Source organism: Marmota monax, unplaced genomic scaffold (assembly GCF_021218885.2).
Source record: "Marmota monax isolate L192 unplaced genomic scaffold, Marmota_monax_Labrador192_F-V1.1 WCK01_AAM20220418_F8-fsc00005, whole genome shotgun sequence".
NCBI lineage: Eukaryota > Metazoa > Chordata > Mammalia > Rodentia > Sciuridae > Marmota > Marmota monax.
The window spans coordinates 29,220,506-29,246,027 of NW_026692254.1; the positions used below are offsets into that span (position 1 = coordinate 29,220,506).

At 45.4% G+C, this 25,522-nt stretch overlaps 1 protein-coding gene across 7 annotated transcripts in view; it reads left to right on the plus strand.

Annotated features, from left to right (window-relative positions):
• LOC124088472 (sodium/nucleoside cotransporter 1) overlaps positions 1–25,204 on the plus strand; it is a 118,019-nt gene extending 92,815 nt beyond the window's left edge. For 5 of the 7 annotated variants that reach the window (XM_046438083.2, XM_046438147.2, XM_046438092.2 and 2 more), the window contains 10 exons: positions 4,673–4,753; positions 6,185–6,265; positions 9,116–9,241; positions 16,463–16,593; positions 17,862–18,030; positions 18,148–18,345; positions 22,691–22,772; positions 24,022–24,120; positions 24,210–24,321; positions 24,591–25,204. In XM_046438083.2, the coding sequence (XP_046294039.1) occupies positions 4,673–4,753; positions 6,185–6,265; positions 9,116–9,241; positions 16,463–16,593; positions 17,862–18,030; positions 18,148–18,345; positions 22,691–22,772; positions 24,022–24,120; positions 24,210–24,321; positions 24,591–24,663 (1,152 nt within the window). In that variant the 3' untranslated portion in view covers positions 24,664–25,204. Of the gene's footprint in view, positions 1–4,672; positions 4,754–6,184; positions 6,266–9,115; positions 9,242–15,734; positions 15,842–16,462; positions 16,594–17,861; positions 18,031–18,147; positions 18,346–22,690; positions 22,773–24,021; positions 24,121–24,209; positions 24,322–24,590 lie in introns of those variants that run through there. The other 2 variants (XR_009226272.1, XM_046438115.2) reach the window with 2 other exon arrangements.
• Positions 25,205–25,522: the final 318 nt, after the last annotated feature.

Genomic DNA, 25,522 nt, shown 5'->3' on the forward strand with positions numbered 1-25,522 from the left:
CAGTCTGATATCCCCTCCTACCCCCCAGACTTCATGCCCTTTCCCAATTCCAGAGTTACCTCGACGTAGCCTTCTTTGGGATCCTGGCCAATCATGCCAATTATTCAACCCCAAGGTTGAAAATGCCCCAAGCATACAGTTTACTGATCCCAAAGGAAGAACTTGAAGAACTCAATAGACATTTTATTACTTACTCCTCAGCGGTCAGGCTGGAATGCACTGGAGGGCCATGGCATGCCTACGAGCCAGGGAAATATAGAGGATAGGTTGCATGACCACTGCACAGATGAATTTCCTCAGATGTTTCTTAAGTACTTTACCACCAGGGTTATCCTGTTTAGATCCTCATCTAAAGATTAGAAATAAGTGACCAGCTCCTCCTCTCCATTTCCGCTGTTATCACACTCTTTCAGAATCCTTTTTAATCTCACTGCAAGCTTTCCTAGGAACTCACCAGTGTTCAGCCCAACAAGTCCATTCTGCTTTTGGGTCATGTTGGTGTTATAACATTGCTACGGCCTCTGAGGGGCCTTCCAGCTTTGGGTTTCTATGGTTCCTCATGGCCTGGGACTGGTGATGGCACTGTCTACAAGTGATTAGGTCGTGGGGTCTGGGGACATGGAGCTTTGCCCAGACAGCCTTAGGAAGTCATCAAGAGCCTTGGTTCAGCTCCCTTCAAGGAAAAGAGGGAGCTGGGCCACATCCCCAGTGGGCTTAGCCCTGTTCCAGGCCAAGTTCACTCAGAGCGTGTGGTCTGCACTCTGGAACAGTGGTTCTCAGGGTATGGTGTCCAGACCAGTAGTACCAAGAGTCCTGGAAAGACCCAAATATTAGACCCTGCCCTAAACTTACTGAATCTGAAATTCTGGAGGAGGGGCTCAAAATGTGCATTTCTAACGAATCCTCACATGACCACACTCTGAGCACCCACTGCTGGCCTGGAAAAGCTAGGAGTTCCATCGTCAGGACTTATTTGGCTCTTCCTCAAAGGGAATTGTCATAGTCTACCTGGGATGCTATCACAAAAAAAAAAAAAAAAAAAACAGATTGGGTGGCAATTGAACAACAGAAATTTATTCCTCACAGTTCTGGAAGCTGGAAATGAGATCAGAGTGCCAGCATGGGTGGGTCCCGATGAGGGCCCTTTTCCTGGCCATAGATGGTTTTCTCTCTGGGTCCTCACATGGTGGAAGGACAAGAGAATCCTCTGGGACCTCTTTTATAAGGATATTAATCCCATTCATGAGGGCTCCACCCCCATGACTTAATCACTTCTCAAAAGCCCTCTTCCTAATACCACTGGGGATTAGGTTTCAGCATATAAATTTGTAGGGGGTGGAGGACAGACAACAACATTCAGTCTATAACAGGGACACATGCTACCCCTGAAGACAGAAGTACAAGATCCTTCTTGGGCAACTCCTTTGGGTCACTGAGGACCAAAGCAACCTGTCTGGTGACCAGGAGGTCTCTGTATCTTTTCATGTAAGTGACTTTGGGCAGGTAGCCCACAACTTAGAGCCTCAGTGTACCTATCTGTGAAGAGGAGACAGTTACTTCTACCTTAGTGGCTTTGAGGATCAACAAGTCACCGCACTTTGGTTACCTAGAACACAGTAGGACTTTATAATAAGCACATAGTAGGACTTCTTGCACTTTTCTCGTCCTTCTATGACAATACTGCCCTGAGCTACCTGTTCTTCTATCATGTCATGTACTGCAGGTCCCAGAGGTGTTTCTGGGCTGGGAGATCATATTAGACACAGGGACCTTATTTAGTATTAAATACCCCACCTTAGAAAATTGGGGATCGCTTCTCTTCCATTTCCTCTCACACCCTAGAAAGTCACCACTTAATCCAAAACCCAGCTTCCTTTCCACCGAAAACCTCCATCATGCAGATAAAATATATCTCTTGGTGCTAAATCTGGATTTGGGTCCTGCCACCCTGAGTGCCTCCTTCCTGGCTTGTGTCCATCTCTGTGGCCCTGCCAGCTGCCCTGCTGTCCCTCACATGAGCAACTAGATGGGCAGTCTAGACAGTACATGATCTTCTGTGCATCTCACTCCCAGGAAAACAGAATGATATCACCGCTCCACGCTGGTGGTGCTTCTAGCCCCCGGCAGTGGAGGAGTCACAGGGCAGGAAATGGATTTCTGGAGCCAGCGTCTGTGATCCCTGTCAGGTGACATCCGCAACTGCAGTGAAATTGGTGACAGATGTGAAGTGAAACAAGTCCAGATAAGAACTGGGGAGTTCTGGGAAAGGAGAGGATAGTCCCCCACCCCAGCCAGCAGGGCTTGCTTCTCATTTCCAGCCCAGCCAGCCAGAGCACAGGAGCTCCCTCTCACTAGGAACCTTCTTTGTATTCCCCTCGCCCCTCCTTTTTTTTTTTACTTTGTGCAGTACTGGGGATTGAACCCAGGGGTGCTCTACTACAGAACTACATCCCCAGCTCTTTTTATGTTTTTTTTTTCTTTTTTAAATTTTAAGACATTGCCGAAGCTGGCCTCAAACTTGTGATCCTCCTGTCTCATCCTACCTACTCACTGGAATTATAGGCATGCACCACGATGCCCCATTCCCATTCGTTTTGAACGAGAACCTAAGTTTGATTGCTCTAGACTCTTCCTTCTTCAAAATCAAATCAACAGGGCCTTGATCCTCACCTGCTTCTAGCCAGGCTGCTCTTCCTGCACAGCCCAGGGTCTTGAAAGGGCTAGCTGGACTCATTGCCTCTATGCCTTTTATTTTCTCCCCTCCTTGGGTATCCCCACCCTTCCTCTGATACTGCTCCCACCTAGATTGCCTGAGACTTCTGAATCACTAAGTGCCAACAATTAGCCTCAGGCCTTATCTTACCAGAGCTCTGAGGCACCCCTCAGCTGACCGGGCATGCCCTCTCAGTTTGTGTCACATGCCTCTTTGGTTGTTTTCCAACCTCTGGCTATTTCCCCTCTTTCCCCTCTTATCCTTCTGTGATGATGACCCCAGGGCCCTGTCCTTAGCTCCTGCTCAGCTCACCCCAGGCAGTTTTCTCAGTGTATCACACCCCATCATCTCACCCTTCACTTTTTATGGATGAGTCCCAACTTGATCTGACCCGGATTTCCCCTTAGCTCTTAACCCTTTTATCTAGCTTCCCACTTGATACTCTACTAGGATGTTCCATGGGCATCTCAAACCCATCAAGTCCAAAGTGAACTTCCCCCAGACCTCTCCTCTGCCTTTGCCCCTCTGCCTTGAGAAATGTCCATCTATTATAGAAAATTATAGGAAAGGCAGGGAAATTCAGAAATAGAGGAAAAAAGAAAACAAAATTCCTTCAGCCCCCACTCACAGAAGCCAGTCCTTTTACTATCAGAGAGCACTGCCTTCCAGGTTCCTTTCTATATTTTTAATATTCCAATTTTCCCATTTAATATTTTAGCACAAGAATGTTCCCAGATTATTTCCAGTTCTGCATGACTTCAAAATTGATTAGTTAACAACTGTTTGGAAGATAACACATGAGTAGAAAAAAGGCAAAAGACACAAAAAGGCAAAAGGGAAAAAGCAAATTCTACTCCTCTCCAAGGCACCTGCTGACGCTGGTCACACTCATGTCCTAGTGATGTCCCATGTCACATAAGACCACAACACAATGCTCTCTCACTTTTTTCCCCATAACAGCATGGCATACACCCCCACCCCTCAATAACCCCACCCCCCATATATCTTCTCTTTCTTTGCCTAACTAACTAACTTGGAAATCGGTCCACAAATTTCTATAGAAAGCTTCCTCATTCTTGTGTTCTGATTTAGTGCACCATTGTGTGGTCATGCCAGAGGTTATTAAACTAGTCCTCTGTCTTTTAGATATGTCAGTTTTTGCCAGTCTGAATTATAAATGAGACCACAATAAGAAAGCACTGGGGTGGGGCCAGGGGCCTGGAAAGGAAGGAATAGATGTGAGGGAAATTTTGAAGGAAGAGGTAGGTAATGAATCTTGGAGTGAATGAAGAGGCAGGTTAAGGATGGTAGTAGGAAGCGGGGTGACAGGACGAGGTGCTGGTTGCTGGTCCAGGATGAATCTATTCTGAGCTTGTTGGCGGTGAGTGGAAGTGGAACACCAGAATGCATTGGCCCAGAGTATGGGAAGGTGATAAAGGGCAGAGTTATAAGCCGACATTGAGCTCCTGGAGGAGGGGATGTGGTGCAAGTGCTAGGTCCCAGGCAAGCTCCTAATTTAACTTTCAAAACAACCCTGAGGAGTGAGCATTTTATCCCATTCTGGAAACAAAGAAGCAAGTGAGCAAGTAGCACACTCAACCCCTGCTCCCAGCACATGCAGGCCTGTATGTGGGGAGGAGAGAGGGAGTGTGGCCTGGTGGATGTTGCTATTGAGAGGAAATGAAGAGAATAGTAGTGCCTCCAAAGAGGCCCCACATGCATAGCACCTGGGGTTTTCTGCACTAAAAATAGAGCTTCTTCCCTAATTGACAATGGTGCAGGTGAACTCGGTCACTCCAGGTCTGCCAGCCATAGGGGACCCAGAGCTTCTGTACAATACTGGACTGTCAGGCCTCTGAGAAGCAAGGCCTTGGGATGGAGTGGGCTGTTAGGGCCCTGCCTGGCCTCCTGCCACCTCCCTTCTTCTAACCTGGGGTCTTGTGCTCTCTTTCCTGGCAGGTTTTGCCCATCATTATTTTCTTCAGCTGTGTCATGTCAGTTCTCTACTATCTAGGCCTAATGCAGTGGGTAATCTTGAAGGTAAGTACCCTGTACCCAGGCCTGGGCTCTTTTGCAGTCACCAGCTCCCAAGGTCCACAGCCTCCCAAAATCCTTTGATTCCAGGGTTCATACTTTCCCCAAATCGCCTGCCCCCTGGGCCCTCACCCTCCCCAAATCCTTTGCTCCTGAGGTCTATACCTTCCCAGAATCCACTGCTCCCATGATGCCACATTCTTCCAGGACCTACCACTAACCAAACATCTTTCACAAGCTCTCTGGTTATGATACTAAGGAGAAATGGCACCCAGATCCAATGTGGTTTCCATGGGAGAGAGGGTTGTAGTCATTGGGCTATACTGAGTTGTTAGGGAAAAAATAAAAGTGACATACTCAAAAGATCTTGAGAGGGCTGGGAATGTAGCTCAGTGGTAAAGTGCTTGCCTGGTATGCATGAGGCCTTGGTCCATCCCCAGCACTAATAATAATAATAACAATAATAATAATAACCTTGAGAGACTGTAACAGTGGGCCACAGTGAACAAACTTCACATGTAAATATGTCAAATTCTGTGCTTGTGTTCATAAAATCTGCTGCATAAAACCAGGATGTGGGAGACAGCATTGGGCCTGGCAAAGATTCTGAGATTTTAGCTGATTAAGCTCAGCATAAATCAGCACCATCAGGTGGCTGCCAGGATGCAAAAACAACCTGTGCTTATGTTAAGAGCACACATTGCATGGTGTGAGGGAGGTGATTGTCCCCAGATTTGGAGAATGTGTTCAACCTCAGGGCTGGTACAAATAGATTTTTAATCAAGAGAGTGAAAGGACTTGAAACCATGCCTTCCACAGAACAGTGGAAGGGATAAGGAACAATGGGCCTGGAATAGAAGAAATTAGGGATAAGAAAGCCATCTTTAAATACTTACAGAAGAGAGACTTTGGAAAGGGCAGCCAGGGAGGTACTAGCAGTGGAGAGAAATTTCAAGGGAAGCAGATTTCATCTTGACTAGAAAGGAAGATCTTTTTGATACAGTGTTTTCTAGAACCTTTTCCACGAAAACTCTAGTTCCCTAGCATGTTAATAAATATTACTGAAGCTAGGTGCAGTGACATGTGCCTGTAATCCCAGTGACTTGGGAGACTGAGGCAGGAAGATCGCAAGTTCCAGCCCAGACTGGGCAATTTAGCAAGACCCCATCTCAAACTAAAATAAAAAGGGCTGGGGATATAGCTCAGTGCTAAAGTGCTTGCTTAGTATGAGTGAGTTTGGTTCCCAGACCACCAAAAATAATAAAATTAAACTTAAAAAGAGGTCACAACAGCAATGAAATTTCAATGTGAGTTTTGGGGAGGACAATCAAAATATATCAATGTCCTGTGCTGTGCTGACAGTTAGAAGACTTGCAAGACTCTCTGATTCTGGAGCTTGATAATTCAGCTCCCAAAAAGCAGCCTGCTTGCTTTTAGATTGCCTGGCTGATGCAGGTCACCATGGGAACCACAGCCACTGAGACCCTGAGTGTGGCAGGAAACATCTTTGTGGGCCAGGTGAGTACTATAAATTTCTCTAAGAGGGTGGAGGCCCTGAAGCCATGGAGCTCTGATTCAGTCCACTGAAGAGCCATTTAAACCTTCTCCCAAGGTCACCAAAGGCTGCCCCAAAGGTCCTCCATATGGAGGCTATGCTCTTTGCCTAGCTCATGCCAGAGAGGACCTGCCTGGCACCTGCTGCCACTCTAACCCTCGGCTGATTTCATTAGCTTAGTGACTCACAAATCCTACATGAGAAAACTGAGGCTCCTGGGATGGGAACAGTGTGGTCAGTAGCCCACAGTATAAGCCAAGACTTAGAATCCAGATTTTTTCCTTCCTCGCCAGTGTTCTTTCTGCTACACCATTTTGTCTTTTTTACCCCCACTCTCTTTCTGAAAGTGAATTTCCCAAAGTAAACATGACTCTGAAGGTGCCATGAGTCCCGAGTCCCTTCATGCCCAACCCTCTTGAGTGAGTAAGACTCTGGAGGCCTTTTCAGGGTCTATCCTGGCCCATCTACCTAACATTTGAGTCCCCGAGGGACACACTTGTCAAAAGATGCCATATTTGAATAGTTTATGAAACTTTGGAAACTATTTGCATCTTTTTTTGCTGTGGTATGTGTTGATTTCAAATATTTTTTGTTTATTTTTAGCCAACTAAGACAGATGTGCTGACAGGCAGAGTGTCCCAAATATTCCTTAAAATGTTCAAAATAAGGCTAGAAATGTAGCTCAGTGGCAGAGCACTTACCTAGTACGTGCAAAGCCCTGGGTTCAGTCCTCAGTACTAAATAAATTAATAAATAAATAGAGTAAGAAAGAATACAGATATACAAAGGCATTTACATTATATGAGAGGCTGCAAATGCAATCTGTTTCTACTGATAAAATATAAATTGCATTGAATGTGTCACTGGGTGACATAAAGAGCTCCCAAGGTAAATTAACTTTGCACAAGTGGTTGGTCAAGTTGACCTAGATTTCTGCCTCATTTCCTTCAAGGGGAGGAGATGGGGAACCTTCAAAGATTACTGGCATCATTTCAACCTGTAAATGTGTCAGGCCTGGGTCCACTACCTCCCTAGGGGTTTGCACCAACCCCGTTGCTTTAAATGTTTAATTAATTAATCATTTTTTTGAGCTACATTACCCAAGCTGGGCTGAAATTTGATCCTCCAGCTTCACTCTCCTGCATACCTGGGATTACAGGTGTGCTCCACCATGCCTGCCCTTAAATGCTTGAAATGTCTCTCATATCCCATTCTGGAGCCCTGAATACTCCTCTGAACTTGACTGACGTGTCAACTGGTTTTTTATCCTTCCTCTTGGATATCTCAAATTCAATAGGCTAAATCGTAAATACAGGACGCTTGACTTTCTCCCTCATCACAGCTGTGCCTCTCTCTAAGACTTTCTCTTCTCGGTAAATTATGTCACCTTCCACCACGTTGTTCAGACAGAACTAAGAGCCATCCTTCCTTCCTCTGCTTCTCTTGCTCCATGCACCCCCACCTGTCAGCAAGTCCTGCAGCTCTGCCTCCACGTCACATGCACACTGGCCCTCTGCCCTTCTTCCTTGCTACTAGCCACCCCGTCTCTCACCTGGATGGTGCTTTCACCTGCCTGTTCTCCCTGCTTCCATCCCACCTCTCCTATCCATCCTTTTTTATATCTGCCTGAGTGACCCATCAAAAACACCTCTAAGGGCTGAGGATGTGGCTCAAGCAGTAATGCACTCGCCTGGCATGCACAGGGCGCTAGGTTCGATCCTCAGCACCACATAAAAACAAAAAAAATAATGATGTTGTGTCCAATGAAAACTGAAAAATAAATATTAAAAAATTCTCTCTCTCTCTCTCTCTCTCTCTCTCTCTCTCTTAAAAAACAAAACAAAACAAACAAAAAAAAAAACACAAAACACGTCTAAGGCCAGGTACAGTGGCACACACTTGTAATCCCAGCAACTCAGAGCCTGAGGCAAGAGGATCACAAGTTCAAGGCCAGCTTCGGCAATTTAGCAAGACCTTATCTCAAAATAAAAATTAAATAAGTGGCTGGGGATGCAGCTCAGTGGCAGTGAGCTTACTTACCATGCATGAGACCCTGGGTTCAATCCCTACTACTATAAATAAATACCTCTAACTACTAAGCATGCTTTTATTCCATCTCTTTATCTCTAGTTACATTATTTATCTACTTGGCTCCTTATTGATTATCCATAACCTCTCTCCCTCCATAAAACCCCTCTCCCACCTTCCATTGCTCCCAGGATATAAACTATTTACCATGGTATCCTCATCCTACAAAACAGTGCCTAGGTGCTCCATAACTATTTACTTAATGGATAATGAGGGGCTCCAGGCCTCCCCACATGCTCTGAAATAAACCTACCTTGTATGCCCTGACTCATTTCTTTACAACAAGCCTCATGGCTTTATGAGAAGCTCAGACCTGGAGTTAACCTGTGCTTCCCACCCCTTTGCATGAACACAGGTAATTCTCGGCACCTCCCTGAAACTCTCTTTGCTCTCCTGGAAATGGGATGCCCAGTTCTGCCTCAAAAGGTTGAGAGTCATGACAGTGAGGTGCTTAGTGGGGTGCCTGTCACATGGCAGCAGTCCACACATGGGAGCATTATCAAACCAAGAGGGAGGCACGGGGGACCTTCCATAGAAGTGGGCCAACACGGAGGTTCAGAGAGGCTCAGCCAAGTACAGATCACAGTTCTGACCTCACCCCCGATGTCTCTTCCCTAAGGACTCCTCAATGCTTTCTCTGACCTCCTGGCTCTCAGGGAAGAGGCTGGGCGGGGAAAGTACCCAATCACCCCAGCTCAGCCCTCTGCCATCTTTCCCATTTGTAGACTGAGGCTCCTCTACTGATCCAGCCCTACTTGGCAGACATGACGCTCTCTGAAGTCCATGTGGTCATGACTGGAGGCTTTGCCACCATCGCGGGAAGCCTGCTGGGCGTCTACATCTCCTTTGGGGTAGGGACAACTTTCCCTCTGCTTGGCTATACTGAGGGCCAGAAACCCACCTTTGGGGGCACCCCATGCAGATCTGGGCCAGGGCATCCCTGGGATGTTCTCTCTTGGGCCTCAAGCTCAGTTGCTGGGCTGGTGTGAGAAGACACCTCACCTGAGTGACACAGGCCTGAAGGGCTGGACCACTTGTTCATTCTTCTTACATGATCACTGGAGACAAAGATTCCCAGGGTTCTCTTTACTGAGCACCTACTACATGCCAGGCAATATGCTAGACGTTTTAATATCCCCATTTTACAGTGAGAAAATTGAGGCTCAGAGAACAAGTAATGCTTAAAGCTAGGATCTGAGTCCAGATATATGTGATTCCAAAATTCATGCTCATTTCTCCAAGAACTCACACAGAGGCTGTCCGTGGAGGTCTGTGTTACTCTCCACCAATTGCCTCCCTACAATCTTTGGGCTTAGGTCCTTCCTCTTCTCCTAAATTATTGCTGTGCAACTTACAGAGCACAGTGCATTCATAGGTTAAATTCCAGTGGTGTGAATTGGTCCCTTAAATCAACCACAGTACTACTTCCTGGTAGGTGGAAAGGAATCTTCAAATATGTTCCCTACAAATTGCTGAGTTAACAATGTTATATATTTATAATATACCTTGTTCTTATTTTTGCTTTCATATACAAATTGTCAAAATCTTATTTTTTTAACAATCAAAGAAATTCTTAGTTATTGTGGAAGTGAATAAAGTTTTTAGAAATTTCTCTTCCATGCAGTTGTGCATGCCTATAATCCTAATTGGGGAGGTTAAGGCAGGAGGATTGCAAGTTTGAGGACAGCCTAGGCAACTTAGTGATAGCTGCAGTAACTTAGAGAGATCCTGTCTCAAAATTAAAAAAAAAAAAAAAATTAAAAGGACAAGGGAGGTATTTCAGTGGTAGCATGCTTTTGGGTTCAATCCCCACTACTCAAAATAAATAAATAAATAATAAAATAAAATAAAAAATAAAAAACCTCTCTCTTCCTTACTGGTGGCACATGGCTGTAGTCCCTGCTACTGGGAGGCTGAGGCATGAGAAACTGCTTCAGCAACAGAAGCTCAGAGCCAACCTGCACAACATAGTGAGACCTTGAGAACCCTGTCTCATTATAAAACAAATCCATGGTGACTGCTTTTAATTGCTTAAAACAATGGTTCTCAAAGTGTGGTTCATGGACCAGTATCATCTGAGAATTTTTTTAAATGTCTATACTTGGGCCCACTGCAAACCTACTGAGCAAGCCTTCCAGTGACTCTGATGCTAGAGACTCACTGACTTAAAATATGTCATTCCAGATCCTTCTGTGTAAATAATGATTTATTTACACCTGAATGCACACACACTTTATTTCTTTATAAAAGATGAGATACTTCTACCCATACTTTTCTGCAACTTGCTTTTTTCTTATATATTCTGAGCATGACACAAAAATACAGAAGTATAAAGAAGGTTGACAGAGCTAATAAAAATGGAAAACATTCTGTATGGACAAAATCATTACACACAGAAGGTAGGGAACATCTATATTTAAAAAATTATCTGGAGAAAATGGTTATTATAAAAAGTGTGCAGATGTTCAAAGAAATTAAAACAATATTTACTTCATGTTTTTTTCTAAATGAGTCACAATACTTTACATACCTCTAAATCGCAAGGATGTGGGGTGCTTATCCACTCGTTGTGGGAATAAAATTTGCCGGAGTCTCTGTGGAGAACATCTATCTATCAGTCAATTTAAAAATGTTCCTTCCCAGCTGAGTACAGTAGTACACTCCTGTGATCCCATTGATTCAGGAGGCTGAGTCAGGAGGACCACAAGTTTGAGGGCAGCCTCAGCAACTTAGGGAGGCCCTAAGCAAATCAGCGAGATCCTGTCTCAAAATTAAAAATAATTTTGGTTTAATGGGTTTAATACCAAGTTAAAAAAAAAAGTTTCTTCCCCTTGATCCAGCTAGGGAGATTATGATATAGAAATGTTTTCACAAATGTTTTAAAATGCAAAATTTTGACATTAGTTCTAATAGCAAGAAACTTGGAAACAACCTAAATGTCCAACTTATTGTTGGGATAATAATAATAATAATAATCCAATAATAAGCTGGATGAGTGAGTGAGTTAGTCCATACAATGTGATGCCATTCAGTGCTTGGAGTGAGAGAAGTTGTGGGTACCAACTGAGCTATCTTTGCTTGCCCCACCTCACCCTTGTACTATGTGTATATAGGCACTGGAAGGACAGAATGACCCACTGTTCCATTCACAGTCCCAAATTCCACCTATCCCATTTATGATCTTGAGGTGGCTGGTGGGGATGGATGACAGGATAAGCCAGCCTACCCCCTAGTCCCTCTTTCACTCAGGACCTTTTACCACACCAATAAGATCAGCTCCATATTTCCATGAACTACCTGGGCAGAATTGGTGGTTGTGTAACTTTTAAAGAAAGCCCTTTGCACTCTGTGGCTTTGTCTTCCAGCCTGGCACCCTCCTGTTTAGTATTCCAGAACCATCATTTGATTTGCATCTTGTCTTACCAAGATCCAAATGCATCCCCGCTTACCTCACTACCAATGGTTTTTTGGAAGGAATTTGATATTTCAAATTGGGAACTCAGAACTTTGTTCCTAAAACCTTTTTCATGGTAAAATACTAGGGAAAGGAGATGACATAATATTTTTGGACTTAGGGCCTTTAAATGTTTTTATATTTCTCAGGCTCCGAGAGTTATAAGAATATGCCTGGTATTCTTTTTAGCACATGGGCAGTGCCGAGACTTCTACCATTACTTAAAAGTTAACTATGGGCGCTCCTAAACTTACAATGGGGCCACATCCTGATAAACCCATGGTGAGTTGAAAATGCATATACTTAACTATGGACCATTCTGACTTAGCCACATAGTGCACTGCATGCAGAGCATTGAGATGTTTCCTAGACTGGACCATTTTGGCTCAGCTGCCTGGGAGCTGCTGCCACCAGCATTGCAAGAGTATCTTGCATGCTATTAGCATAATAACATGAATGTGACTAGCCTAGGAAAGATCAAACTTCAAAATTCAAAGTACAGGGCTGGGGCTGAAGCTCAGTGGCAGAGTGCTTGCCTAGCATGCATGAGGCACTGGTTTGATCCTCAGCACCACATAAAAATAAACAAAGAAAGTAAAGGTTACAAAAAAATTAAAACCAAAAAATTCAAAGTACAGTGTCTATAGTGTGTATCACTTTCACACTATCTTAAAGTAAAAAATCAGGCAGTTGAAACGTTGTTAAGCTGAAAATGATCTGTGCTGGAAGAACTCCCTCCCTTTTACACAATCTGGCTTAAAACTCAGTCCCCCTTCTTCCCTTTCTTACTCCAGAGTCCACCCAGTCCTAGGCAGTCTAGCCTCCTAACTGACAGGGCCTCAGTGCCCACCTCCTTTAGCTCCATAGAATGTGCAGAGGCACCCAGGATGAGCCATGTGATCACAGATTTCTGGGCTTGGAAGCCCCTGGCTACAGCCATAGTGGCCTGGGGAGGAAAAGGTCACCTAACACCTTCCTCCTTCCTTCTCCTTCCCTCCTCCTACTGGATCCACCTCAAATCTGGTTCCAGAGCAGCTCTCTTCTGCCCCCACCTGGCTCTGGGCCTCCTTTGCCCAGTCCTGGGCTTTCCCCATGGTTTCCTCTCAACTCCTTCTCAAGGCTAGCTCCTTGGGGTATCTCTGGTTCTTCCCTCAACCCCTGAATTCCAGAAAGATCCCTCTTGCTCTCTCCTCCAAGCTACCAGTTTCTTAAGACCTTTTTCTTTATGGCTCAACTTCTAACTCCCTTTTCCTCACCCTTCCTATGGCCCATATCCGCATAGTTCCAGTCCCACAGGGTCCAACACAATGGCCACTAGCCACACATGGCTATTGAGCACCTGAAATAAGGTTAATCCAAAATGAGATGTGCTGCAAAACTTAGCACAAAAAAATATTTTATTAATAAGTTGATACTGATTACATTGTGGAAAGAACATATTTGGATATATTGGGTTAATTAAAACATTGTTAAAATTGAATTTTAACTATTTATTTTTACTTTTAAAATGCAGCTACTAGAAAATGTGAAATTATGGATGTGCTTCCCTTTATATTTGTATTGGACAATGCTGGTCTAGGCTTTCTCCCATAGTCCCCAGCTCCAAGGGGTCACTCAATGGAATTATTTCAATGGTGACCTCCACATATGGCTCCGTCTTCACTGTTTTCCCCAAGCCTCTGGAGTAGGCACCAGCTTTCTGTGCTGATGCCTAGAAACTCACATCTCTACTCTGGCTCAGAGGCCACCCTGAGCGAGAACCAGATGTGTACCTCAAGCACTGAAAACAGGCTGGCCAGTGACATGAATTAGTTGTCCATTCAAGTTCCCCAATAAGTTGTGCAAGAATGGCTGCCTCAGAGACAGGGTCTGTGAGCCTACTGCTTAGTTTCCACATCCCGCAGAAGAGCAGACCTACTGGCCACCTCCCAGCAGTATAATAATAATAGGCAGAAAACGCTTAAGAGCATGGTGTTAAAGAAGTAGTAGTTCTTTTCCTGACATATTAGAGTCAGAAATCTGTCCCACATGGCCCATTTTATGGTTTGTACTGGGTTTATTCCCTTTCTCAGTAAAAATCCATTCGAAAATTGAAGCAGAGTGTTCTTATCCTCTCTCTCTCTACATGGGACTTTGTGGGTAGAGAGTGGAGGTCGTTGGGCACGGGAAGGCCTGGGATGCTGGGAAAGAGGAAATGGATTCCTAAGCTGGTGCCTGGGAGGCAAGGGACAGCATGACCCTGCAGAGTGGCTGGCAGTGGAGGGCCACATGGGCTGAGCCAGCACCCAAGTTGACTGTCTGTACAAGACTCAGCCCTTTCTATGAAGAGCAGGGAATGACCAGCTGTGGTCACAACCAGCCCACTTAAAGGACGGAGTCCAGCAATATGACAACGGCAGAGTGTGTGCCTGCTGGAAATCAAGTTTATAAGCCAGATGTAATCTCTAAACTGGAGGAAAAGGCAATGTCGTGTCTGGCAGAGGGGAAAGCCATGACAGATGTAACACTGTCCCCCTGGAGGCAGGCAGCCTAGGAGAAAGCAAGTGAAGTCCCCTGCCCCCAGGTAGGCTTTATCCTCTGAGTTCCCAAGTGCCTGGCCTGAGGAGGTGTCAGGGCTGCTGCTGGTTCTTGTTTGTATTTCAAGGGGTGTCTGCACTTCATTGAAAAGAAACAACTGGGGTTTAGAAAAAGAAGGCATAGCCTGTGTATCAGAGCCTGAGATGGTCTCCAGCCCTGGTTCCTCATCTGCACTTCCTATACTTCCCTTAGATGATGATAAGCTATCCCACCATTTCTTCTGTACTCTGCTTTTATTAGCAGAGCATATGTCTTCAACTTACCTCCCTACTTCTTTTACTTTTTTAAAAAATTTAAAAACTGAGATTGGCAGCTACTTGGGAGGTTGAAACATGAGGATCACAAATTCAAGACCAAATAAAATATAAAAAGGGCTAGAGATGTAGCTCAGTGGTAAGGTGCCCCTGGGTTCAATCCCCAGTACCAAAAAACAAAAACAAAATCCAAAATAACAGCTGTCCACAGAGGCATGTGCCTGCAATCCCAGCAGTGAGGGAGGCTGAGTCAGGAAGATCACGAGTTCAAAGCCAGCCTAGCAAAAGCAAGGCACTAAACTCAGTGAGACCCTGTCTCTAAAAAAAAAAAAAAAATACAAAATAGGGCTGGGGATATGACTCAGTGGTCAAGTGCCCTGGGTTCAATCTCTAGTACCCACCCCACTGCAAAAAAAAAATCCAAAACAACAGTGATTAAAAAAACAAACAAACATGCTATTGGCTTAATATAAACTTAAAGGAGAAAAAGATTGTTTTGCTGTTCTGGGTATTGTAAAGATGTCAAAATGCACCAAGAAGAGAAAAATGACTCCTGGCCCCACTTGCCAGCCAGGGGCAATTTGGAGTATTTCTGACCTTTTTTTTTAATGACTATTTTTTTTTAGAGCAACAAAATTGAGAGCAAGATAGAGAGATTTCCCATCTATCTCCTGCCTTCACCCTTGCATATTCTCCTTGTCACCAACATCTGCTCTTCTTTTTATGCATAGTTTTGGAGTTGTCTTTCTCCCATGGTTGTGGTTCTGCTCTATGTGCAGTTTTGTGGGCACTTCCTTGTGTCATCAGGAGACCTTGTAACTGTGGTTTGTGATGGCAGCCTGACTGCGTTTAGCCATTCTTCCAATGTTAGATGTTTGAGTCGCTTCTAGTTTTACCATTTGTAAACAACAGGTTGGGGTGGGGGAAAGAGCCTCATCTATCTCTGTGGAAGAGAACAGAGAAAGCAAAGGGTTTGGGACCACATTGAGGATAAAGCTTCTGGAAGGGAAAACTCTAGGAGCTGATGCTTCACTGTCTTGCTGGGGAGGGCTTTTACAGAGTGGCTCCCAGAGGCAGACCCAGGACCACAGATGGCTCTTAGAGGAGGCAGATTTCCTAACAGTTCCCTAACTGCAAGAGAGGGTGTGATGAGCTGCCCTGAAGTGGTGAGTTCCCCATTATAGTAAGTATTCAAAGATGGATCCAATTCAGGGATTATAATCCCACACAGAACATAACCTGACAAGATTGAATTGGGTTACATCTTCCATCTGTCTCAACTCTCAGGTTCTGGAGCTTTGTTTGATCCATCACAAACCCTTTAGTTAATGGAAATCTCAGCTCATGGGCATGAGGGGTTAAAGAGAGACAGTCTAGAAAGGAAGGAAGAACCTTGAACCTGAAGCCAAAAGATATGATGAGTTTTAATTCTTTTATAGGTAGGGAAACTGAGGCCCCAAAGGATTAAATATGGTTTGCTCTCAGTTTCCCTAACTATAAAATGTGGATAACAAACCTTCCCTTTCCCCACCTATAAATGGAGGGTAACAATACTTGCCATGCCCAGTTTACAGAAGTACTGGGAGGAAATATGTGGGCTTTTACATGTAGCCTGTGACCCTCTATATATAAAAGGTATAATTATTAGTACAATGAAAATGACAATGAGGACATTAATGACAATGAGGATATACCAGTGGGACTGAGTACATATTTCCCCTGTTGCCCTGGGTCACTCTCCTTGGCAGTGGCCCTTTCCTTTAACTGTCCTCTCTCTCATCTTGCAGATCGATCCTGCGTCATTAGTTGCTGCGTCTGTGATGGCTGCCCCTTGTGCCTTGGCCCTCTCCAAGCTGATGTACCCAGAGGTGGAGGAGTCCAAGTTCAAGAGTAAGGAAGGAGTGAAACTGAGTCACGGGTGAGAGCAGCAAGGGGGCTGGCAGAGAGGGCGGTGGTGCCCAGGACCCAGAGCAGAGGTGGAGGGCAATAGCACGTGTTCTCTCTGCCTATTACTGGCTTCCTGGGGCTAGGACCACCTCTGCGGTCACTGCTCTGATTGTGGCTTCACTTGCTAAAACAGACTCCAGTTCTCACATCTTACAACAGACTGGTCAAAGCCTGTGGGTGGGGCCCGGCTCCTAGGGGTGGGGCCCTGGTCCCTGGAGGTGTAGGAGGGCCATGGAAAGGCTCCGGGCCAAGTTCCCTGTGTGCAGAGCTCTGACCACCAGGTGGCACCACGTACTGATATATAAGAGCCAACTTGATGTCAGTGACTACTAACATGTCATCACCATGGTCTTAAAAACATTTAATCGGGGGCCTGGGGGGGCAGGGGGTGTGTCGGAGGACCTCCTGAGTGCTAAGCAAATGCTCCACCCCTGAGCTACACCCCCAGCCTATATTAATCCTTTAAAAATGTTGGAAAGATCCAGACGCAATGGTGCATGCCTATAATTCCAGCAACTCGGGAGATTGAGGCGGGAGGATCCCGAGTTCGAGTCCTTGCCGCAAAATAAGAAGGACTTGGGGTGCAGCTCAGTGGTAAAGGGTCCCTGGGTTCAGTCCCCAGTACCAAAAATAAACAAACAATAAAATAAGATTAAAAATAAAATAAAGATATTGAAAGGGTACCACTTTGGATTAATATGCTTGAGGACACAATGGGTAGCCCAACCTCAAACCTCCTGAAGCTCTACAGCAGCACTGTCCTACGGAAATAACACTGCTAGCCATGAGGTCTATCGCTTTACATTCTTTAGTCACTGTCTTGAAAACAGTAAAAAGAAACTGGTGATTTTAATAAAATATTTTACTTAGCCAAATACATCTAAAATATTGTCATTTCATCATATATTCAGTGTAAAAAGTACTAAGGATATTTTGCATTCTTTTTCTTTAAAATACGAAATCCTCAAAAATCTATATATTTTGCACTTAAAACAGAACTCAATTTGGACCAGCTTCCTTTCAAGTGGTCACAAGCCATATGGGGCTAATGGCTGCTGCCATGGACAGTGCAGTGCTAGAAATGTGGGTCTTATCCCAGTGCTGGCTCCTTCCTTTGGGTCTCAGAGAAAGTAAGGATTCTCTGATTCTGAAACAACCTGTCCAAGGTTCCTCCTGGAACTTCTAGGATGGGGACCCTTGTTGGTGGGCAATCATGATCACTCTTCATCCCAATAACAGAGAGGCCCAAAACCTCGTGGAAGCAGCCAGCGGTGGGGCTGCCATCTCAGTGAAGATGATTGCCAACATCGCCTCCAACCTGATTGCGTTTCTGTCTGTGCTGGCCTTTGTCAATGCTGCCCTCTCCTGGCTGGGAGACATGGTGGAGATCCAAGGGCTCAGCTTCCAGGTGGGGTTCCCGGATGTGGAGGGGAAGATCCTGGGGTTGGGGGTGGTGGGTGGTGACCCAGCAAAGCCCAGGCTTTGCCCTCAGTCCTAATCAGTCTTCTTGCTCTTGTACCCTCAGCTCATCTGCTCCTACATCTTAAGGCCTGTGGCCTTCCTGATGGGCGTTGCCTGGGAGGACTGCCCAGTGGTGGCTGAGCTGCTAGGAATCAAGCTGTTTCTGAATGAGTTTGTGGCATATCAGGAACTATCTCAGTACAGGCAGCGCCGCCTGGCAGGGGTCGAGGAGTGGGTTGGTGCAAAGAAGCAGTGGATCTCTGTGAGTATCTTGGTCCCCTTTCTATGGTGGGGAATGACACAGTTGCTCCTGAGGGACAACCGCTCCACCACACACACACAAAGCTACTTTCCTGGCTACCTGGCTAAGACACACTGTGGCGATGTTTAACCACCCATGTTATTTATTGTCCTGGGAGACAGGACAGCATCAGGCTTACTGCCATCTTCCTCAAGACCTCTCAGGAGGCTGCGGTGCTGGAGAAGAGCATTGTTTGAAGTATCTGAGACCCTGCTCTAGGTGGGCCACCATTGGCTGTGGCATTAGGCTAGCCATTGCACCACCTGTCTTCTGTTGGAAAACAGGAGTCTAATACTCTGTCTACCCCAAAGAAATACATGTGAATGTCCAGTGGGCTACATACATGAGTGTGCCGAGTGACCTCCCATCACGGTCCCTGTTAATATATTGGATTCAGTTTAGGAATTGGCTCTTTCTGTGAAATTTTATTTTAAGAACTATAAGATGCTATAAAAATTAACCCTTCTAAAATAAAAACACTAACTCTGGTAACATTGAGAATGAAAAAATTGCCAGATGTGGTGGTGCATACTTGTAATCCCAGCAATTTTGGAGGCTGAGAAAGGAGGATGGCAAGTTCGAGGCCAGCCTGGGCAATTTATCCAGACCCTGTCTCAAAATTAAAAATTAAAAAGGGTTGGAGATGTAGCTCAGTGATAGAACACCCCTGAATTATTCAATCCCCAGTACCACAAACACACACACACACACACACACACGAATGCAAAAATTACCTATAATCTCATCATACTAAAACTATAGCTATTGTTTATCTATTTTATTCTACTCTCTTAAAGAGAATTTACATAATCTCTACTAAAGCATCCATACTATATTGTAGTGTGCCGGGTGACCTCCCACCACGGTCCCTGTTAATATATTGGATTTCCTTCCTTCCTTCCTTCCTTCCTTCCTTCCTTCCTTCCTTCCTTCTTTCTTTCCTTCCTTTCTCCCTTTCTTCTTTTCTTTGCTTACTATTATGAAATTAGCATCATTTCTTAAAAATGTGGCGGTGCCAGGAACCTAGTACCTAGTACAGGCTAAGCATGAGCTTTACCACTGAGCTACACCCCCAGCCCACATAATTTTTAAAAATATTTATTATTTTTTAGTTGTAGTTGGACACAATACATTTGTTTTATTTATTTATTTTTATGTGTGCTGAGGATTGAACCCAGGGCCTTGCATGTGCAAGGTGAGTGCTCTACCCCTGAGCCACAACCCCAGCCCCCACATGATTTTTGATGTGTGTATCCTCACGTAATTTAACCAATCTCCCGCTGTTGGGTCATTCAGATGAATTCCATTACTTGGCTGTACATGCCATACAGTGTGGAAGTGAATCTTTGTGTATAGTACTGTTCCCACCTCTTGGGTCATTTCCGCAGGAGCTTTCCCAGATGTGGGCTGGTTGAATCACATAGCATGAGTCCTCCTGTGGTTGCTGCCAGTAATTTTCCCAAAGGGTTGGAACAACTGAAATTGCCACCAGCTGTGCCCGTGAGCATTTATCTCACCACATGCTGAATAGCACTAGGGAGTTTCTACTTAGAAACAAGTTTTGCTACTTTAATGGGCAAATAGTAGCTCATTGTTTTATTTTTCATTCTTGGGTGACTGAGAAATTTTAGTAAGAAATTTTTCTTAACTTCAATTATTTTTAAGTCTCTCCCCACCCACCCTCACCACACTTGGGACTACACCCAGGAGTGCTCTACCACTGAACTACATCCAGCCCTTTTTATTTATTTATTTAGTTTTGAGACAGAGTATCATCACTCAGTTGCCCAAACTGGCCTAGAACTTGTGATCCTCCAGCCTCCTGAGTAGCTGAGATTATAGGCATTATGCTTCCAGTAGCCCAGCTTCCAACTACAACTTAAAATAAGTTGTAAATGAATATGTTTTTTAGTTTTTTTTAAAAAAGTGTATGAAGTAACAGCATGTTTCCCCTCACTCCTTGTTCTTGCTTTGATCTCACCACACCTCAGAGGTAATCAAGTGTCTGATTCTTCATAATTTTTTTTTTGTAGGAGGTGCCAGGGATTGAACTCAGAGGCACTCAACCACTGAGCCATATCCCCAGCCCTATTTGTATTTTTATTTAGAGACAGGGTCTCACTGAGTTGCTTGGTGCCTCTCTAAATTGCTGAGGCTGGTCTGGATTTAGGATCTTCCTGTCTCAGCCTCCTGAGCCACTGGGATTACAGGCTTGCACCACCATGCCTGGTCCTGTGCTCAGATTTTTAATGAATCTTATTCTTTCATCAAGTATTTGTGGAGATCATTTAGGTGCGAGGCACTCTGCTAGGCAAAAAAAGGATAAAAAGGGGACTTAAACAACCATGATTCCTGGTCTCATATCTCTCTTATTGAGAGACATAGGCAAAACACAGTAAAGCAAAGCAATGAAAGATTACCACAATTTGTGGTAAATTCTATAAAGGAAAAACAAATAAAAACAGGGAGGGGGGTTCTCTTGGCTGAACTGGTTGAAGAAAGTCTCCTTGAGGTGTAACATTTAGGCCAAGACTTGAAGGGAAGACTATTCTAGACAAATGAAGAGGCATGTGCAAAGGCCCTGAGATTGAAAGCACATAGTATGCTCAGAGAACTGAGGGTAGTACAGCTAGAGCATATTGTGAGAGTATGACCCAGGGAGTATAGGAAGTCACTGAAGACTTGACCTTTTACATCTTAAGAAAGTCATATGAGCTGGGCATGGTGTTGCACACCTATAATTTCCAGCCATTCAGGAGGCTGAGGCAGGAGGATCACAAATTCGAGGTCAGCCTCAGTAACTTAGCAAGACCCTGTCTCAAAATAAAAATAAAAAGGACTGGGATGTAGCTCAGTGGTAAAACACTGGTTCACACTCTCAGTATTAAAAAGAAGAAGAAGAAGAAGGTTGTTTAGCTGGTCTATAAAGCACCATTGTACGTGAGCAAGCAGGAATAAGATACCTTAATATTTTTTCAATTAATATTTGCATAAACTTTTAAAATTAGAGCGTTATAATTATACATAGTATTTGAGTTCATTTTAACAAACTAATACATGCAAGGAATTTGATTTCAATCCCCATTTCCCCATTTTCCCTCCCCTCGTCCCTCCCCCATTCTCCCTACTCTATTTTCTTCACTCCTTTATTTATCTAGTTTTGGTGCATAAATTAGTTATGTTATAATGAAATTAACTCTTTTCATATTTCCTCTATATATTTTTCCTGTTTCTTCTTTCTTTTCCCCTTCATTTTCTATATAGGGATTTGTTTTCTCAACATAGATTTTTACACCAAATCTTTTCCTTTGTGATTTCTCCTATTATTTCTGTAATTTATATGCTAAAATGATATCTGGTAAGTATTAAATCCCTGGAACAAGGCAAGGAAGTCATTAAGATAATCAATTTTATAGTTATAACTGAGTTCAAATTCTGACAAAGTCACCTTCTTGCTGTGTGAACTTCTTACTGAACCTGAGTCTCAGTTTGGTCCTCTCCAAAATGAGTGTAATACTATCTTGTAACTATAATTATTATTATCCTAAATTTTCTATCATTCTACATTTAAAATATTTATCTGCTTCTATGATCTGAAGGGAATTTTATATACAATGTGAGATATGGATCTAAGCCAATTTTTCCCCCCAAATTGTTCCATTTTGGGTCTTAATGCTTCTTTCTGGAAAATTAAAAAACAAAACAAAACAAAACAAAACACTTCAGAACAAAACAGAAGCACTACCTTGTTTAATTGCCCACTCAATGCCTGGTATTTCCCATATATCATAATATAATCCTTATCACAGTCCTGAAGCTTCAAGAAGCTGCTGACCTGCCCATAGTGGGGACAAGCCTGGAAGCCAAGCTGGACGCCGGGTGCCTTACTCTTTCCAGTGGGGCCCACTGTCCCCTCTCAGCCTGACAGTTCCCCACAAGGTCTCTCAGCCCAGGGCTTTCACAGCCACCGGAAGCAGAAGACTATAGAGCACCAGAAGCGGGGCCCTTCTCCAAGCGCCCCCTCTGGCCAGAGTGAGAACCAGGCTGAATCACACCCCAAAAGGCTGGTATTTAAGAACAGGGGGTTGAAGATGAGAGGATCGAGGGCAGCTATGTTGTTGAAGTGGCAGAATTCCAGCTGACTTAGATGTGGGAGAGCAAGACCAGGAAAGGGGCAGCACAGAGAGGTTCAGAAGTCAAGGGCACATGGAAAGTGGGTAAAAACAAAGCCAGAGCCTGGGCAGCGTGGGAGTGCTCTTGTCCCAACTGAGGGCAGCCCGTCCTCACACACCGTCTGTATTTTCAGGACAGAGCAGAAATTCTCACGACGTACGCCCTCTGTGGATTCGCCAACTTCACCTCTATTGGGATCATGCTGGGAGGCCTGAGTGAGTCCTGTGGGGACCCCCACCCCGCCCCAGCATCTGAGGGAGTCAGGAACCTGAACTCACTGGGGACTCAGGCCTCAGTTGTCCCACTTGTCTAAGGCAGGAGCCTGAACAAGATGGCCGTGGGGCTCAGCAGCCCAGTCCTAGAGTTCCATGATTTCTCTGCTGCAGGGGATGGCCCCTCTCCAGGTCCTCCTTCAGGAAGCCTCAGGGCTTAGTCCCACAGTTGAAAGGGGTGATGAAGTGAGTGAGCGGAGAGTGAGTTGGGGACATAAATAAAGGAAGGACACTTCCCACCCCTTCTGTTTCCCATTTCCTACTTCCCCAAATGTGAGTTCTCAGGGGCAATGTGAGTGCTTCTGCAAATGTGTTTTCTCCCTTTTCCCCTCCACATCCCAACAGTAGAGAGGAAGTTTCCACACTGTTCTCAGCTTTTTGCAGGGGGTGGGGGTTGTACTAGAACTTGAACCACGGAGCCACATCCCCCAACCCTTTTTATTTTGAAGTTGCTGAGGCCGAGGGCTGGGGCTATAGCTCAGTTGGTAGAATGCTTGCTTCACGTGCACAAGGCCTCTGGGGGCAATCCCCAGCACCACACTCTCTCTCTCTCTCTCTCTCTCTCACACACACACACAAGTTGCTGAGGCTGGCCTCCAACTTTTGATCCTCCCACCTCAGCCTCTTGAGTTGTTGGGATTACAGGCATGTGCCACCACAGCTGGCTGTTCTTAGCTCTTCAACAATAACATCCTCTTTTTACAGCCACCCTGTGGTGCAATCAGCCTGTGTGTGTGTGTGTGTGTGTGTGTGTGTGTGATTGTTTCTATAGTGCTGGGGATCAAACCTAGAACCTTGTATGTGCTAGGCAAGCACTCTACCACGAGCCTACACCCCCAGCCCTAATCAACCCATTTTACAGAGCAGGAAACTGGATCTCTGAGAGTAAAATAACAGCCCAATTCATTCAACTAACAAGTGTCTGAGCCTATATTTAGTCCCAGGTCTGCCAGATTTGATAGTTAAATTCTTTTTCTGCATCTGCCACTGATGATGCGTGGAGGACGACTGGATCATATCCTAGGGGGCAGGAGCCAGGCCTTAGAGGACTCCCAAACTCGGGTGACCGGCAGGGACAACATCTGTCCTCTGACCATGCAGAAGAGGAGAATCAGCAGATGAGCCAGACCACAATCTGTGGTCGGAGAGGCACATGGAATCCCTGGCCCTGAGCACTCTTGTCCCCTTGCAGCCTCCCTGGTCCCCCAGCGGAAGAGTGACTTCTCTCAGGTTGTGCTCCGTGCGCTCTTCACGGGAGCCTGCGTGTCCCTGATGAATGCCTGCGTGGCAGGTGAGTTCAGGCCAGTGGGCTTGGGACTTGGAGCCCTAATCTTCTAGCTGGCCCCTGGGCTGTGCCCACCAGTGGCTTTCCCTCCACAGGAATCCTGTATGTGCCCAGGGGGGCTGAGGTTGACTGTGTGTCCCTCCTGAATAGCACCCTCAGCAGCAGCAGTTTTGAGGTGTACAACTGCTGCCGCCAAGCCTTCCAAAAGTAAGATCCTGGGCCATGGGGGGAGTGGAGGAGCAAAGTGTGAGGGAGCACACAGCACCCAAGTGCCTGGATGCCTTTGGCACAGGCAGATAGGGTAGAAAATGTCCTGGCTATAGCTGATGTGACATGGGGAGGAGGAAGGGAAGACTTGAGGACCAAATCTGGGGAGGAAGTGTGGACCAGAGAAGCAGAATGACTTTCCCAGGGTGCACAACCTGGCCGGCAGAGGTAGGCCTGGAGCTCACACTGTACCTTTGCTTTCTTTTCAGCACCAGTCTGGAGTTCAGCCCAGTGGCGCTGGACAACTGCTGTCGATTTTACAACCATACAGTCTGTACATAGCGGGGACAAAACATCTTTGGGGCCATTCTTCCCAGGAAGCATCAGTCCTCACCCTTCCCATTCTAGGAAGCCACAGGGCTAGACCTGCCTCCGTCCCACAATTGGGAGGGTGACAGAGCAAGTGGGAAGTGAGTGGGGACATAAGAAAATGGAGGACACTGCTGGGAGCCATTAGCCAAGTAGGTATGACAATTTCCTTGCCAGCGTACCCCATGTTGCTGACATGTTGCAGTGACATTGAATGTAGGTGATCTTGCTCAAGGACCAAGGCAGATTAGGGTGTTCCCGGTTTTAAGATAATCGTGTTTAGGGCGTTCCCAGTTTAGGTTCCAGGTTTAAGGTTTAAGATTATTCCTGCTGGGAATAGGGCGTATCCTGCTGCCTGAGTTCCCCTTGAGTTCTCACGGGATTCAGACAGTATATTTTGGAGATGGAAGCCCAGTGGAGGTGGATTTGGGAAGAGAACGTGGATTTCCCCAGAACGTGATTGTAGACGGCTGGTGTGAGTTCGGGAATAAAGAGTTGCTGTTTGAATCTACAAGCTGTGTGGTGGCTCGTGATTGTGTGCCCAGCCAGACTGCGGCATTTGTGCCCAGCCAGACTGTGGCGGGACACCTCCCACTCCTGATCTCCTGTCCACTCCTCTGTTTCCTAGTTCCCCAAACTTGAATTCTCAGAGTCACCTCTACCTTCTCCTCTCTCGCCTCTACTTCTAACAGCACTATGGGCCTTTCTGTTTCTCTCTCCTTGGGGTCTCTCGTGTACACCTTCCCTTGTATCATCACAAGTGTGTCACACCCAAAGCCTCCTTCTCTCCCCTCTTCCCTCCCTGAGTGCCGGACTGTCTTTGTGTCATCTT